Here is a 14,475-nt window from a genome sequence, read left to right as displayed (position 1 = left end):
GCCATGTGCATTTTCCACTTTGACGTAGCCGATGACGATTCGGGCGAACAAGTTTATTACGTTTTAATGACGACAGCATCTTTTTAAGGTCCTATTACGTTAACTTTAGGTCTTTAAAATTTATAAATAAAAGTTTATTAATTTTTTTTATAGGTTATTACAAACACAGACTCGTAAAACTGCCAAATTGCTCGCGTCAACTTATTGGAGAAACAATTGCACATAACAACACAACAAGTTAAAATGAATTGTCATATATTCAAGCAAAATAAATGGTTACAATAATAGGACGGCTATTATGTGAAAAAAGTTTTAAAAGTAAAATTTATGCCATGAACTTATCCATAAACCCGTGTGACGTAGTTTTAGTCCTGGTGAATCCCCAGCGAAGGCTGTTTATGCCGGTTTTATTTGAGGATGGCCACATGCCTACGTGACTGGTAACTGTATCTGCTAAATGTTCACCACCGTCTACGTGATTAAATACACACGTCTGACAGGTATATAACTCACAGTAGACAGAAATCTATATTATTTGTTTAGAAAGGCCAACGTATTAACTGTGTATATTAGTTTATTGTTTATTTAGATTGATCAATAAAAACGTTTACCTTGTTCAACTTTTTCAATTTTTTGCGTTGCAGCAATTTTGCAAAAATGTTGACCCTTTTTGATATTTGTTGTATAACGTATTTTTTTTCTTTTTTTAGCATTTTTAAAAAGTAAAATATAAAATGTCTGTAAACCAAAACAGCCAAGATGAGGAGGAATTTGACAAGACTATCAAAGATAGGTTGTTCACTCAAGTAGCCAATGTAGAGGAGAAAACTCCATGCAAAATAACTGTGGTTGGAGTGGGAATGGTTGGAATGGCTTGCAGCATCAGCATTCTTTTAAAGGTGAAGCTTTAAATTTTAAATTCCAAAAAATAGTTTGTAATTTGTTTACTTTTTATATATTTTTTTAAATATTGGCATAAGTTACAATTTATTTTATGTGTAATTGTTTTGTTAAACTAAAATAGATTAATTAAGGTCTATTTTCAAATTGTTTCCGAAAGTCCGTTTATATGAAAATTTGATGTAAACCCTCTAAATTATTTTTTTAACCATTTTATTAAATTTAATTTCCTTTATTAATGACTTAAGTAGCTACTTCCTGTTTATGTTTTGTATATTGATATTGTATAAACTATATATAACCTTTAGGGGCTTTAGGCAAAAGTTTTATCAAACAATATAGTTAGTTCAAAATACAAAACTTTTTTAAATTTTTTTATTACAAAATTCTTTTTATAATCCATAAATAGTTTATATTAAACTTGCCTGTTCATAAACTAATAAATTTTTAAACACTACTCTTTTTAAAAAAGTGTTTATTTTTTTTGTATATATATGTCTTTATCTTCGATGTGGGAAAGTCGAATGCGACTTAAACATAGAGTAACATAAGTTACTTCGACCCAGTCTCGGATTGCCTGTGGCAGTTTGGAATATTATAGATTATAAATGTCCAATAATTATACTGCTGATTAAGTGCTGGCTCAGCAGGAGTTTATACCGTTTATAGTGCCTTATTTAAGGGAGCTACAGCATGAGATCAGTGGGGATTTAACCCACGACCTCATGTGTGGTGTAACATGTGTTCTTACCACTACACCACGCTGCCGGTCTTAGTTATATTTAAAGAAGGTTTTAAGTTATAGATTATTTAAAAAATTTTGTACAGTTGTACACACTTGTACTGAAAGTAAACTTATAAATTTAATTTTTTAGAATCTTGCGACAGAGTTGATATTGATGGATGTTGTGGAGGATAAGTTAAATGGAGAAATAATGGATTTAAATCATGGAAACTTGTTCTTATCAAATATTTGCATCGATGGTGGAAAGGGTAAAAGAAAACTAAAAATAATTCAAATAATTTCATTTTGCTTTTATTATAACTCAATTTAAAACCCCAAAACTTGTTTATTTAATTTTTAATAAATAATTTATCATTTCACTTTTAAACATAGCAAGACAATCAATATTTATTCAAGCAGCAACTTTTCTTTATTTAATTTGCATATAGCACTTTGATAAATTAATTTTCCGGATTTATTTAGACTACAAGAAATCAGCCGGAAGCAAAGTTGTTGTTGTAACCGCTGGTGCACGACAACAAGTCGGCGAATCACGATTGAGCCTGGTCCAGAGAAATGTGAATATTTTCAAGCACATTATTCCCCAAGTGATTAAGAACAGTCCGGATTGTATTCTCCTTGTTGTTTCAAACCCAGGTTAATTATTTTCTGTAAATTTTATCTTTTTCTGGTAAACACTTAAAATAATTCTAATTTTCCTTTTTAAAAGTTTGTGATTAACTAACCAAACTCTGTATCTCTTAGTTGATTTATTGACTTATGTTGCTTGGAAGCTGTCTGGATTACCTCGCCATCGGGTGATAGGTTCTGGCACTAATCTTGATTCAGCTAGGTTCAGATATTTGATCTCGAAACGGTTGAAAATTTCACCACAAAGTGTTCATGGTTGGATTGTTGGGGAGCATGGAGATTCTAGTGGTAACAATTTTCAATTTATTTTCTAATAATTTGGTTTTTATTTAAATTATTTTTTATTGTTTTTATATTATTGACTTTTTGTATAATAAATATTTAATAAAAAACCAATTGTGAATTCTTCCTCAGAATATTTAATGTGCTTAATTTCCGTATACTATATAATGTTTATATTATACGCTACTACAACAATATTACTTTTTCTTTATACTGCCTAAAATATAATTTTAAAAGCAATATATTTTAATACTTATTAAATAAACAAAATATTTGTGGTTAAGTTCCATTATGGAGTGGTGTCAGTATATCTGGCAGAAACTTGTGTTCAGTTGAACCAGAAATTGGAAAACCAAGTGGGCCAAAGGGTTGGGATAAAATACACAAACAAGTTGTTGATGGGTAAATATTTAAATTTTAAATAAAATAAAATTTGTTAAGTTTTAAAAACTAATTTTTTTTATTTATATTTATTTTTTCAGGGCTTATGATGTAATAAAACTGAAAGGATACACAAATTGGGCAATTGGTTTAAGCTGTGCTGAGCTTTTAATTTCAATTCTAAGAAACAGGAGTCGAATTCAACCCGTTTCCTGCTTTGTGAAGGTTTGAATGACTGATTTTTATTTGACATGTTTATATCATATATTATGTGTTTAAGGAATAAATTATTTAAATAAATTCAAGGGTTATTGTGGAGTCCAAGCTGATGTCTGTCTTTCACTGCCATGTGTATTGAATGCAACTGGAGTAAGCAGTATTGTGAATATTCAGTTTAGTCCTGATGAAATTGCTGCACTTAAAAAAAGTGCTAAACTAATTGAAGACGTGCAAAATGGGTTGGAATGGTAAATTGTATTTTCCAGTTGGTATTTAAAAAAAAAAACTATTCAATACACTAAATTTTTTGTATATTTTGGATGAACATAAAAGCTATCTCCATTTTTTTGCCAATTTTCTACAAAATATTTATTTGGATGCTATGTTAGCTACTTTTTCCACAAGCACTTGAACTATTTGTATATACCGACAAAATTTTGCTATATTTCTTATGTAATTTATTGTTAATTTGTACACTGTTAATCTGCGAATTTTTGCTTGAACTTTGCTTGCATTAAATGTATGTAAACAAATGAGAATTTAATATGGGCTACACTTAATTAGCCACTTGGAAGAATATCATTCAACAAAGGCAGGGTTATATAATGTTGTGGCTATGTATAGAAAACGGTTTTTACACGACCTCTAATATTTTAGCCCTATTAAATTTAAAAATTATTTTTTGATGTTTAAGTGGGGAAATCCCCAATTTATCACGACCACGTGTGTAGTGTTTTTAAAAAGTTAAATGATATTATTTAAATTTATTTACAATTATCAAAACTTTAAGATTAAGAAAAGCAGATAAGTGTATGATCTAATGTTGGAAATGTGATTTAGCTGTTAGTTTAAAAAAGTTAAAATATATTGAATGAATAGGTATGTATATCTATCTACATGTTTTTAAATATATTGTCATTATTGAAAGCTTTTCAAATTCAGTTATTTTTACTTACCATTCAAGTTTTGTTTCTTAGTCAAGATTTAAAAGACAAGATTTGAGTTTATATCTAATTGGGTAAATTGATAAGGTTGTGCATTTAAACATTGTATAGCCTTACATCTTTTTATAATTTAAGTTCTTTAATTTACGTTGTACTAATTCCACTTTAAGACAACATAACATTATTTAATAATGTTTTATTGATCCACAAAATAGTTTAGAAAAAAATTTTCAAGGTTTATTAAACCAAAGCAGTATTTAAACTATGTTTTTTATAAAATACTAGATGTGTGTAAAATTTTTGCTCATACTTTATAATTTTTTTTTTTAGATGAGGGCAGCAAAAGGTTTCTTAATAGGTCCAGTCAACTTTCATTTTTTAATTAATTTTTAAATTTGATTTATATAATGTTTCCGAACAAATAGGTTGGTGTTTTTTTAAATTTAACTTTGAATCACCATTTTAAGGTTAACAACCCACCCTTTGTTTGCAACAAAATAATTCTAATCTTTATATAGAGATATAGTTTTTTATATTTATTTACAAACAATGTTTAGCAGTGTATTTAATACATCTATACAATTTACAACATAAAGAAAAAGAGAGCAAAAAGAAAAATAATTACTAACAATTATCTTTATAAAAGCACTACTTAAAACAGACTTTAAAATTGCTTCTTGAATTAGACAAACATTATTTTAACTTTTAAATTCTACCAAAATCTAATAACTCACTTATTACCACACACCATATTTCATTCAAAATTATTATCAAATTAATTTAAAAATCAGAAAACAGTTAGTAAAGCAAACACTCCATATAAAAGTGCACAAGGGTATGCAATAAGTAATTGTTGTGACTCCATAGCAAACCCACAAACAAATAGTTTCGATGCAGATATACTGCACCAAAATACTGTCAATAACGTAAGCACAATCCCAGCAAGTCCCCTAAAAAACAAATTAATAAAAATTACACCGAAATTTACAAAAAAATTATTAACATTAACATACTAGTATAGAATTATTTTAACCTATTTATATTTAAATATAGCATCAAATCTATGAATAGGTTTTGTAATTATACTTACTTTAATGATATAATAATAGAACAAAGAGATAAGAATACCATAGGCAAGATACAATAACCAATAACAGAGGCAACACAACCTATAGTTACTCCTGTCATTGTCATTATATTTAACAATGCGTATATTGCAACAACTCCCAAGCCACCAATTCCATAAATATATCCAAAGGAAACCTTTCCACCCTGCGTAAAAATAAAATTCTAAAAACTGAAAAATTAACTGATAAAAAACTATTGACAATTTAAGTAATGTATTTAAAGATTTAATTTATGACAAACAAACAATTTGATTGATAAAAACGTATTTCGAATTTGCATGTTATATTAATTTAATTTTTTTAACTTGTTTAAGTTTTCACATTGTTTTGGTCCCACTTACCAACAATAAGGTAGCACCAAGTGCAAGACAAAAGCACAGTGGACCGGCCAAATCAGTTTCATTTATAATACTAGGATCTGTGTCTTTAAATGGGTTTAGCACGGCGACTGTTTTTCGGTAAATATGATCAAAATTTATTCCTAACTCTTCCAAAAGCGGTGGCTCATCATCAAAGCCACCAGAATAGGTGTCGTTGTGCATGTTTTGTTGGTCCAAGTTGTGTTGGGGTTGCATTATTTGACCAGAGTACTGTCCAGCATAACTGGAACCGGGCATGGTTGTGGATTGGTCACCATAACCTCCATAACCTTGTTGAGGTTGATTGTAATAGCCTTGGTTGTAGTCGTATCTAAATAAATAAAAATATTTTAATTTATTTGCTAGATTAAAATTATATTTTTTTGATTTCCTCATTTACTTTGTATAGTATTGTCTATATTACTTTTCTTATAGGTATACTATGGTTGTAGGTTATAATGAATGTTGTTTAAAAACATAACATTAAAAAATTATAGTTGTACCCTTGAGACATGGGTTGTTGTTGTTGTTGTTGTTGTTGATTATATCCATGATTGTTTTGGTTTTGTTGGTTTGGATCATCATAATTGTATTGATAGAATCCATCATTTGTTTGAAACGACATGTTTTTTTTTGCTCTTAAAACTTGTATAAATTATAATAAAAAAATATATATAACCTAAAAAAATAAGAACAACATAAAACAAACAATATTTCTGCCCTGTTTTATAGATTAAAAAAAATTAAGAAATAACAAAAATATGTAACACTGATTATAGCAATAACTAACAAACTGCTGATAAAACAAATATAGCATGTTACTGTTACTATTTATTTTAACTACGACTTATAAAAATGGCAGTGGAATAATTATTAAGTTTTGTGCATAAAATGTGTTTTTTTGGCTTACATGTAATAATCAATAGGCTAGTAATTTTTATCTAAATGTTTTTTTAAGTTATGTTAATTTAAAAGAACATTCTTCATCAGTCTCTATTCCTACTTCTTCTATAAATTGCTTTTTTGACTTTGGATAACCTTCTAATACAGCATCCATTAATGATGTTGTCATTCGCTTTCGTTTTTTATATTGTGTGACAATTGTTTTAAGTTCATCTTTTAGTTTATTTTTTTCTGTTGCATCAAAATTGCCCATCATTGATCTTAATTCAGTAATTTTTGTCTCCAATTCTTCTGTTTCTTTTTTTACAACCTTTAATTTTGCAATTGCATCTTTTGTTTGGAGAGTTGATGTTAACGATTTTAATTTCGAGTTTAGTTCTGTAACTTGTGTTTGTGTTGTAGCAGCTTGTTCGGTCTTCAAAACAATATTTTCATCAATTTTTTTCATTTCTTTATCATCTACTTCAGGAAACTGTGATTGGTGGACCACATATATTTTTGATTTCCCATAAACTTTTTCGAGTAGCTTTTGATTTTGTGATAGTGATTCACATGCTTTGATTACAGCAGTTTTTCCAAATTCCTTGTGTAAATTAAGAAATATATCAGAGGCACTGTATGGACGATTTTGGGTTTTCATATATTGAAAAACGGCATTTTCTGCATCACCTGGCTTACCCATATTTATTCCTAAATAGTTTTTTATTCAATAAATTTTCACGTATTTTTAAAATCTTTCATTACTAAACAAAACACATAAATGCTCAACAGCAAAAAGATAAAACATTAATATGTAAAATAATTTGATTATGCTTGTTTTTTAAATATTTTGAATATGCTAAACATTGTTTTTTATGCATCTAGAGCAATTTGGGCTTAGCCCATATTATAAAGCACGAAACATTTCAGTAGAGAGGAATGTAGCTAATTGCGTTCACTTAAGCGTATCCTAACACGTCTAACTTATTTTTTCGTCATTTGAATAAAACAGGTTTCCAATTATATTCGTTCGTATAAAAAAAAAAGTTGATAGGTATACGTTAAGATTTTCAGGCTTCGCATATGTTTTAGAGAAGCAAATAACTTGTCATGGAGATTTAAAAATAAAAACAAGTGTTAAAATATTAATCATGACTTAAAAAATTTAAGTTTTTTTCGCATTTGAAAGTTGTTTGAGAACAATTTATTTCTGACGAATTTTGTGGTAGGTAATTTGTTCAAAGTCCAACGCCGGGCGAAAGTTAAATATTGTTAATTTTTGTGGTCTTTGACATGGTTTTCTTATTAATGTAACAAACTAAGGGATTACATACAGCATAATGTCATAACCTTTAAAATAAAGTAATTATCTGACATTAAAAATCTACGTAAAAAAACCAAACTTTGAAAACTAATTACTATCGTTTATATTCTATTCCGGCATTTTCATAAATATTTGTAAAATTCTCATATTGTTGTTATAAACGTACAGTTTGTATATAAACAATTAATTTAAACTAGGTTACACAGAGTATATCACATTTTTTAGGTTAATTTTTGTAAATAGTTGTTAAATTCAGTTATATCATTTAAAAACCAAACATGACTTCAATATTTATTAAACCATTTATACGACGCATCATTCCAAATGCAGTAGCAACATGTCGTTACTCAACTTCTACTTCAACTAAAAAAGCGATCCCGGAAACGGAGGAACAAAGAATATGCACAATGATCCCAGGAGATGGAATTGGGCCTGAGATTTCGGACTCTGTAATGAAGATCTTTGATGCTGCTGGTGCTCCAATCTCATGGGAGGAGAGAAATGTAACTGCTGTGAAGGGACCAGGAGGAATGTGGACTATTCCTCTGGAAGCAAAAGAATCAATAAATAAGAATAAAGTTGGATTAAAGGGACCTTTGGGTACTCCTATTGCTGCTGGTCATCCGTCTATGAATCTACTTTTAAGAAAAACCTTTGATCTTTATGCAAATGTGCGTCCTTGTGTTTCTCTTGAAGGTTACAAGACTCCCTATGATGATGTCAACTTGGTAACAATCAGGGAGAATACAGAAGGTGAATATTCAGGAATCGAGCATGCAATTGTTGATGGCGTTGTTCAAAGTATCAAATTAATCACTGAAAATGCTTCCAGGAAAGTTGCAGAATTTGCTTTCGACTATGCCAGGAAAAATTCCAGGAAAACTGTCACTGTTGTCCACAAAGCCAACATTATGAGAATGACTGACGGTTTGTTTTTAAGATGTTGCCGGGAAACTGCTGAGAAAAATCGTGACATCAAATTTAACGAAATGTACCTCGACACAGTTTGTCTTAATATTGTTCAGGATCCATGCCAATTTGATGTGCTGGTCATGCCTAATCTTTATGGTGATATTTTAAGTGATTTATGTGCTGGTCTTATTGGTGGTCTCGGTGTTACACCTAGTGGTAACATTGGTGCTAATGGCACTGCTATATTTGAATCGGTGCATGGTACTGCACCTGATATTGCCGGTAAAGATCTTGCTAATCCAGCAGCTCTTCTTCTATCTTCAATTATGATGTTGCGCCACTTGGGAAAGATGAATTATGCTGGTAGGATCGAGCAAGCTTGTTTCGATGCGATTAAGGATAAATCTTCTCGAACCAAAGATCTTGGCGGAGATGCAACTTGCTCCAAGTTTACTAATGAGGTTTGCAGTCGAGTTAAAGATCTTTAAAATCATCTTCAGAAATAACATGTTTGTTTTGTTTATTTATTATTATCTGCCAATATTCTTTTTACACAATATATTGCTTTGCAGTTTATATGTATAATATAGCGCAGTAATAAATGTGTGGTATTTATTGTGAAATGTGCTAAATGTTTACTGTTTTGTAAGTTCAAAGTTCGGTAGCAATTTATATTTTTTGTTTAAAGTTCAAAGTTGATAATTTTTGTTAATAAAATATTATTTGTTGCACACAACTTGCTTATTTATCAATAGTAATATTAAGTAAAAAGTAACATTTTATTTTTTATGAGGATAACTTTGTTGATTATGTTCCAGCATTTTTTTAAGGATTTATAAATGTTTCTTAAAAAGATTATTAACACTGACCTAATTGGATAATAAATATAAAGAATGCAATATTCACAATTCCTCTCGTTTCCTGTTCGCTGATTGTAGTCAATCTATATGTAAAGTACACTGTACTGTACAAGCATATGGTTTCAGTATCAATAGAAAATACTTACTGCACTCCCTTTTCCAATGTATTGTTTATAAAGTTGCGCAGTGCCATTACGTAGCATTGCGTAAGCGTTTTTGAGTGAAGTGTGAGATTGACCAACGTGGTATTTGCAAAAGTTGTGCATAAATAGTTTTTTCAACCTGCTGCGTTAACCGAGCACGTTTAAGAAAAGCTAAGCAATTTACTGTAAGGATGGAATGTAGCAACAGCGTTGAAAATAAAACAAGTCAAATGTAAGAAGTTGGGTAACATTAACAAAGCTCTCGATGCTTTTGTTATCTGTTTATGGTAGCTTTTGTAATATTCGCAGGAGTATATTGTAATAAATTTTCATGATTGTTCGTTTTAACATACTGTTGTATGATAACATTCGATTGTGGTTACCATCTGACTTTTATACATTTATAATCCTATGTCAGTACTGAAATACTATTTATAGATTTAAAGTCGGGGTTTTGGCTATTCAAGGAGACTTTAAAGAGCATTTAACTTCATTAAATAATGCTGCACACAAACTAAAGTCTCATCCTGACTATGTAAACACAGATGTGGAAGTTATTGAAATTCGAAACGTTAATCAAGTAAGTATAGTTTCAGAGTTTATTAAACTATTTAACAACCTTTAATTATAATTCACGTTTGTTAAAGATGAACGACGAATTACATGGGTTAATTATACCAGGTGGTGAAAGTACCGTTTTATCAAAACACCTCAAACTAAATGGGTTTCAAGAAAAACTGAAATCTTGGACTCAAAATAAAAACAAAGTAGGTAAAACACCGATTTGTATTTTATTAAAAACATTTGTATTTGAATATTTTTTACGTATTTAGTTTACCTGGGGAACTTGTGCTGGCCTAATTTTACTTTCCGAAACAATTAAAGATGGTTCCCCCAAAAATAACATAGCTAAGGTACGTTGGTTGCTACTTTACAATTAAAAAGTATTTTTCTCAAGACAAAATTAATTTTCCACGTTTATTTAGATCGGCGGAATCGACATAACTTGTTTAAGAAACGCATTCGGTCGGCAAAACGAAAGTTTCGAGTCTAAAGTAACTGTAACAGATAAACAACTTTTGCAAGGGAACGAAAACGATTTCTATCACGGCGTTTTTATTCGAGCTCCTGGCATTGTTTCGGTCGACAATAAGGCTGTTGACGTTCTCTGTCGCTTGCCAGGCATGACGTCACAAGCTAGTGACGTCATCGGCGTGCGTCAAAACAACATCATGGCGACGACGTTTCATCCGGAGTTAACGGATGATACGAAGTGGCATGAGTATTTTCTTTTTCGCGTGTTTGAGATAAGTAAAAATAAATAAACAAATTTGTATAAGTTCAAATCATTTCACAGTGAAGAAATGTAGAATTAGTTCTTTCGCTGCGACCCTTGAAATGTTTGTGGTATTCTAACAATATCTGACCTCTATTACAGGCTATTTGGTAAAACATTTCTGTTTTAAAATTCAAACGCTTTTTAATGTTAGTTTATGTTAACTTTTCTCACTTAGGCTTAAACTAAACTGGTACAGACTAACACACATATCAGTAGCATTGTAAGTTTATTAATAAATTTTCTTTAATCACAACATACAAACAAGCGACCAATCAACTAATCGCTACATGCGCTTAACTAGTGTAATGCAAAAATACATAAATCCATGTAAAAGTAAATAGGGATCACTGTAATATATAACAAATTAATTATATTTGTTGCTATTTTTTGTATAAATATTAGTACATTTTTTAGGGAGAATTAATAAACAATCAGCAAAATTTAAAACAATATTGGAACAATATATGATAATAATTAATGGCACAAATAGGTTTCATTAAAATGTTATTTTTTGTTGATACTAATTGTTGTCAAATTTAGTTATTTATTTGAAGAGGTAACAAGAAGTTAAGGGTTAGATTCACATTCCTAAAATTATAAATACAATTCAAAGACATTTACATATAAAAATAAAACGCAGCTAAAAATCACAAAAAATTGTCCCGATATTAAGTCACAAGTTTCACCAGTTTAAAGTGTTTGTAAGTGCTAGGTCATGATAAGCAAGCACCAAAACACTTGGTTACAGCATCCCTAGCAAAGGGAATGTAGGAAATAGAATACCAGGTAAATGCAAGAAATTGAAGGACGCAGAATAACAGACAAAGTGTTGCAATTTTCCACTAAAATAAAAAATATTAAATATTTAGATTGAGATTTATTCGAAAAAATGCATATTTTTTATAATGTTAAAAACTAAGCTGTTCAAATAAATTTTTTTAATAAAATTATTTAGGCGGTATAATTTAAACTTACCCAAAATGCAGAACAGAGTGTAAGAATAATCATCAACTAAAAAATAAAAAAATAAAAAATTACTATTTTGTGAGTAATTACAATACCCATAGATTGTAAAACAAAGAGACAAAATATTACCATAACAATAGGTAAATAGGCAATAACGAAACAAAAGGTTTTAAGACAAAAAATATATCTATCTTACCAGCATTACAATAGTTGCAAAAATTCGAGTTTCCTTAAACATGCTTTTTATTTGACTGACAGGTCCCCTCAGAAACAGAGTACTAGCCAGAGCAGTTCCTGTGCCGAGAGTATATAAAAATGCGAAGCCAATAGTATTGCTGAAGAATAGAAGAATTACACCCTTAACGAAAAATGAGATTGGTTTTAGTTTTTTTACTAATTTGGCTGTATTTAGTTTAGTCATGATAGTAATATAAATCTAAAAACAGTATTAAAATGTTTGCAAATTTATTAAAATAAAAAAAACCTACTATGATAGATAAAATAACTCCCAAAACACAGCAAGCAATGAATCCTTTTATTCTTGTTTCCCAACTTAATGATGGACAACAACTATCCCCTCCCCCAGTTACCTTAAATATAAAAACAATAAATTAACCTTGTCATATTTTTCACAAATTCCACAAAATTAAAGAAAAAAATGGAAAATTACACCAGAATTTTTGTTAAGCAATGACGTAAAAAATAATATTGATAACTAATGTTTTTAGTTTGATGCGATATATATATATCATTTAGGTGTCAATAAAATATGTCTAATTTGCCAAAAACACTACCAAGACTGGCTAATCATTACAACAGCTAACTAATAATGTCAAAAACATCATTAGCACTTGCATAAAAAAAACAAATATTGACAAAAAGGGCTGCTAATTAGATAGCAGTATGATACGAAAATTGTAATTGCTAAAAAATTAATAGTTATTAAAAGTTTTTTTTTATTAAAATATAAAAAGTGTGTGTGAAAATTTAAAGAAAACAGAAGTATTTAGTTCCCATACCTTAAACATGCACAGCTTATTAACACTAATACAAGTTACAACTATACTGATACCAACATAAACAAGGTGTCTATACCAAAGAGTGAATGTGCAAAACTGTGCTGTTCATGCATAACAAAAGTTTAAATACAGTGCAAAACTGATTTTAAATGATATACTTACATTCGTTTACCAACTGTTAATTTAACATTTATCCAAAAGCAAAATAATTTTAAAATAAACTGGTTTTGAGTAAATATAAATACAAATCTTCCTTTTATAAAAGGTATGTAAATGATTTACATTAAAAATTAAATCTACAATTAAATAGGCTTTAATTTTTCTAACACAAAAATATAGTTATCCCTGCCAGATTCTTAATTCCCAACGAAAAAATTAATTAATTTGTCATTCACACAAAAAAATACTTTTATTCTTGGACTTACATTTCCAAGTATATTTGATTCTTCATCAGCCTCTTCACCATTTAATACTCGTCTTAATGAATCCATTTCAATTTAATTATTACTTAAATTTGCTATTACTAATTTGTTTTAATCTATTTTAATAAATAAGATTTAATTATTATTTGATATTATAATTTCAGTAGCCTTTAGTTTTCTTTTATTAATTTTTTTATTTTGTATGTATTATTTTATTTAAAATATTTTTATTACCCCAGCATTTTTTTTTACATTTTTAATTAAACTAATTAAAAATTAAACATTTATAGTAGAAGTTATAATCATTATAACTTCAAGCACAAGAATTTCTTTTTGATTGAAGTGACTTACAGCACTTATAAAATTTTACAAATATAAAAATCAAAAGAAAAATAAGAATGCCATTCAGTTAATAAATCATTGAAAATTCGTTAATTGCAGTGCACAAAAAATACAAAGCATATATATGATATTTGATATGAATCACACACCTTTAAATATAAATTAACCAACTAATTCTATCTCCAGTAATGTTTACAAATCATGCATAATACAAAACTAAAACTACAGATACGTTAACTTTCTTAAACAACCAATATCTAATTGACAAACACACCAACTTGTAATAAGAATACCAACGTCTGGTAAAAAACAACGACAGGAAGTGTTGTGGAATGTAAAGTCACAAAAAATGTGCAAAAAACGCCTCACTCACCGCTGTAACCAACCCCGCTTCGCCTCCGTCTTCTTGCCCGTTTAAAACTCTCCTTAACTTATCCATTTTATCGTCGAAAAAAACTTTGAAGTTTAATTTTTAATATCGAACTTTTCGTAGGATTATATATGATAGACTTTGTACTTTTATTAGTTAATAATAAAGTTTTAAAGATCTATTATCGCATCTACAAAATAGTACAATAATGATTAAAAGACTTTAAAAAGACTTTCAAAATAAAAACATCGCGACTTAAAATCTCGTGAATCCTCAGCCCTATGACGTAATGAATATTAATTGTAATCG

At 29.0% G+C, this 14,475-nt stretch overlaps 6 protein-coding genes across 7 annotated transcripts; 3 read left to right on the top strand and 3 right to left on the bottom strand.

Moving 5' to 3' along the window:
* Nucleotides 1-714: 714 nt before the first annotated feature.
* Nucleotides 715-3,701, top strand: LOC145743275 (L-lactate dehydrogenase B chain-like). Its single transcript, XM_082561202.1, has 7 exons — nucleotides 715-899; nucleotides 1,776-1,893; nucleotides 2,108-2,281; nucleotides 2,390-2,563; nucleotides 2,842-2,959; nucleotides 3,040-3,163; nucleotides 3,245-3,701. Exons 1-7 carry the CDS (start codon nucleotides 735-737, stop codon nucleotides 3,407-3,409), a joined length of 1,038 nt encoding a protein of 345 aa, XP_082417328.1. The 5' UTR covers nucleotides 715-734; the 3' UTR covers nucleotides 3,410-3,701.
* Nucleotides 3,702-4,632: 931 nt separating this feature from the next.
* On the bottom strand, nucleotides 4,633-6,287 carry LOC145740758 (protein YIPF5-like). Its single transcript, XM_082558598.1, has 4 exons — nucleotides 6,091-6,287; nucleotides 5,570-5,918; nucleotides 5,192-5,373; nucleotides 4,633-5,051 (listed from the first exon to the last, which is right to left on the bottom strand). Exons 1-4 carry the CDS (start codon nucleotides 6,210-6,212, stop codon nucleotides 4,889-4,891), a joined length of 816 nt encoding a protein of 271 aa, XP_082414724.1. The 5' UTR covers nucleotides 6,213-6,287; the 3' UTR covers nucleotides 4,633-4,888.
* An 18-nt stretch (nucleotides 6,288-6,305) lies between these two features.
* On the bottom strand, nucleotides 6,306-7,367 carry LOC145740759 (homologous-pairing protein 2 homolog). Its single transcript, XM_082558599.1, has one exon. The coding sequence runs from the start codon at nucleotides 7,170-7,172 to the stop codon at nucleotides 6,546-6,548; it is 627 nt and encodes a 208-aa protein (XP_082414725.1). The 5' UTR covers nucleotides 7,173-7,367; the 3' UTR covers nucleotides 6,306-6,545.
* Nucleotides 7,368-7,963: 596 nt separating this feature from the next.
* LOC145740757 (isocitrate dehydrogenase [NAD] subunit alpha, mitochondrial-like) lies at nucleotides 7,964-9,435 on the top strand. The gene has a single exon (XM_082558597.1). It carries the CDS (start codon nucleotides 8,072-8,074, stop codon nucleotides 9,191-9,193), a length of 1,122 nt encoding a protein of 373 aa, XP_082414723.1. The 5' UTR covers nucleotides 7,964-8,071; the 3' UTR covers nucleotides 9,194-9,435.
* Nucleotides 9,436-9,800: 365 nt separating this feature from the next.
* On the top strand, nucleotides 9,801-11,033 carry LOC145741455 (pyridoxal 5'-phosphate synthase subunit PdxT-like). Its single transcript, XM_082559049.1, has 5 exons — nucleotides 9,801-9,940; nucleotides 10,147-10,288; nucleotides 10,356-10,475; nucleotides 10,542-10,622; nucleotides 10,695-11,033. Exons 1-5 carry the CDS (start codon nucleotides 9,900-9,902, stop codon nucleotides 11,031-11,033), a joined length of 723 nt encoding a protein of 240 aa, XP_082415175.1. The 5' UTR covers nucleotides 9,801-9,899.
* A 231-nt stretch (nucleotides 11,034-11,264) lies between these two features.
* Nucleotides 11,265-14,398, bottom strand: LOC145750716 (vesicle transport protein SFT2B-like). 2 transcript variants are annotated; one of them, XM_082566811.1, is made up of 5 exons: nucleotides 14,170-14,398; nucleotides 12,502-12,603; nucleotides 12,210-12,371; nucleotides 12,023-12,058; nucleotides 11,265-11,889 (listed from the first exon to the last, which is right to left on the bottom strand). In XM_082566811.1, the coding sequence occupies exons 1-5, from the start codon at nucleotides 14,233-14,235 to the stop codon at nucleotides 11,761-11,763; spliced, it is 495 nt and encodes a 164-aa protein (XP_082422937.1). In that variant the 5' UTR covers nucleotides 14,236-14,398; the 3' UTR covers nucleotides 11,265-11,760. The 2 variants fall into 2 exon arrangements, with proteins under 2 accessions (XP_082422937.1, XP_082422931.1); XM_082566805.1 differs by lacking the exon at nucleotides 14,170-14,398 and adding an exon at nucleotides 13,458-13,649.
* Between the last annotated feature and the right edge of the window lie 77 nt (nucleotides 14,399-14,475).

Source organism: Corella eumyota, chromosome 1 (genome assembly GCF_963082875.1).
Source record: "Corella eumyota chromosome 1, kaCorEumy4.1, whole genome shotgun sequence".
Taxonomy (NCBI): domain Eukaryota; kingdom Metazoa; phylum Chordata; class Ascidiacea; order Phlebobranchia; family Corellidae; genus Corella; species Corella eumyota.
Note: the sequence above shows the minus strand (reverse complement) of the source record. Positions and strands in the feature narration are given on the sequence as shown.

Bases quoted from the DNA above. Each gene is read 5' to 3' on its own strand.
- LOC145741455 (XM_082559049.1), top strand. From the start codon at position 9,900: ATGGAATGTAGCAACAGCGTTGAAAATAAAACAAGTCAAAT. The intron at 9,941-10,146 runs GTAAGAAGTTGG...TACTATTTATAG, and splicing joins GAAAATAAAACAAGTCAAAT to ATTTAAAGTCGGGGTTTTGG. The intron at 10,623-10,694 runs GTACGTTGGTTG...ACGTTTATTTAG, and splicing joins CCAAAAATAACATAGCTAAG to ATCGGCGGAATCGACATAAC.
- LOC145740759 (XM_082558599.1), bottom strand. From the start codon at position 7,172: ATGGGTAAGCCAGGTGATGCAGAAAATGCCGTTTTTCAATATATGAAA.
- LOC145750716 (XM_082566811.1), bottom strand. From the start codon at position 14,235: ATGGATAAGTTAAGGAGAGTTTTAAACGGGCAAGAAGACGGAGGCGAA. The intron at 12,372-12,501 runs GTAGGTTTTTTT...TTTTTCGTTAAG, and splicing joins GAGTTATTTTATCTATCATA to GGTGTAATTCTTCTATTCTT. The intron at 12,059-12,209 runs GTAAGATAGATA...TTTATTTTTTAG, and splicing joins TTGCAACTATTGTAATGCTG to TTGATGATTATTCTTACACT.
- LOC145743275 (XM_082561202.1), top strand. From the start codon at position 735: ATGTCTGTAAACCAAAACAGCCAAGATGAGGAGGAATTTGACAAGACT. The intron at 1,894-2,107 runs GTAAAAGAAAAC...GGATTTATTTAG, and splicing joins TTGCATCGATGGTGGAAAGG to ACTACAAGAAATCAGCCGGA. The intron at 2,282-2,389 runs GTTAATTATTTT...TGTATCTCTTAG, and splicing joins CCTTGTTGTTTCAAACCCAG to TTGATTTATTGACTTATGTT.
- LOC145740758 (XM_082558598.1), bottom strand. From the start codon at position 6,212: ATGTCGTTTCAAACAAATGATGGATTCTATCAATACAATTATGATGAT. The intron at 5,919-6,090 runs GTACAACTATAA...TTATTTATTTAG, and splicing joins CAACAACCCATGTCTCAAGG to ATACGACTACAACCAAGGCT. The intron at 5,052-5,191 runs GTAAGTATAATT...TTTGTTTTTTAG, and splicing joins TCTATTATTATATCATTAAA to GGGACTTGCTGGGATTGTGC.
- LOC145740757 (XM_082558597.1), top strand. From the start codon at position 8,072: ATGACTTCAATATTTATTAAACCATTTATACGACGCATCATTCCAAAT.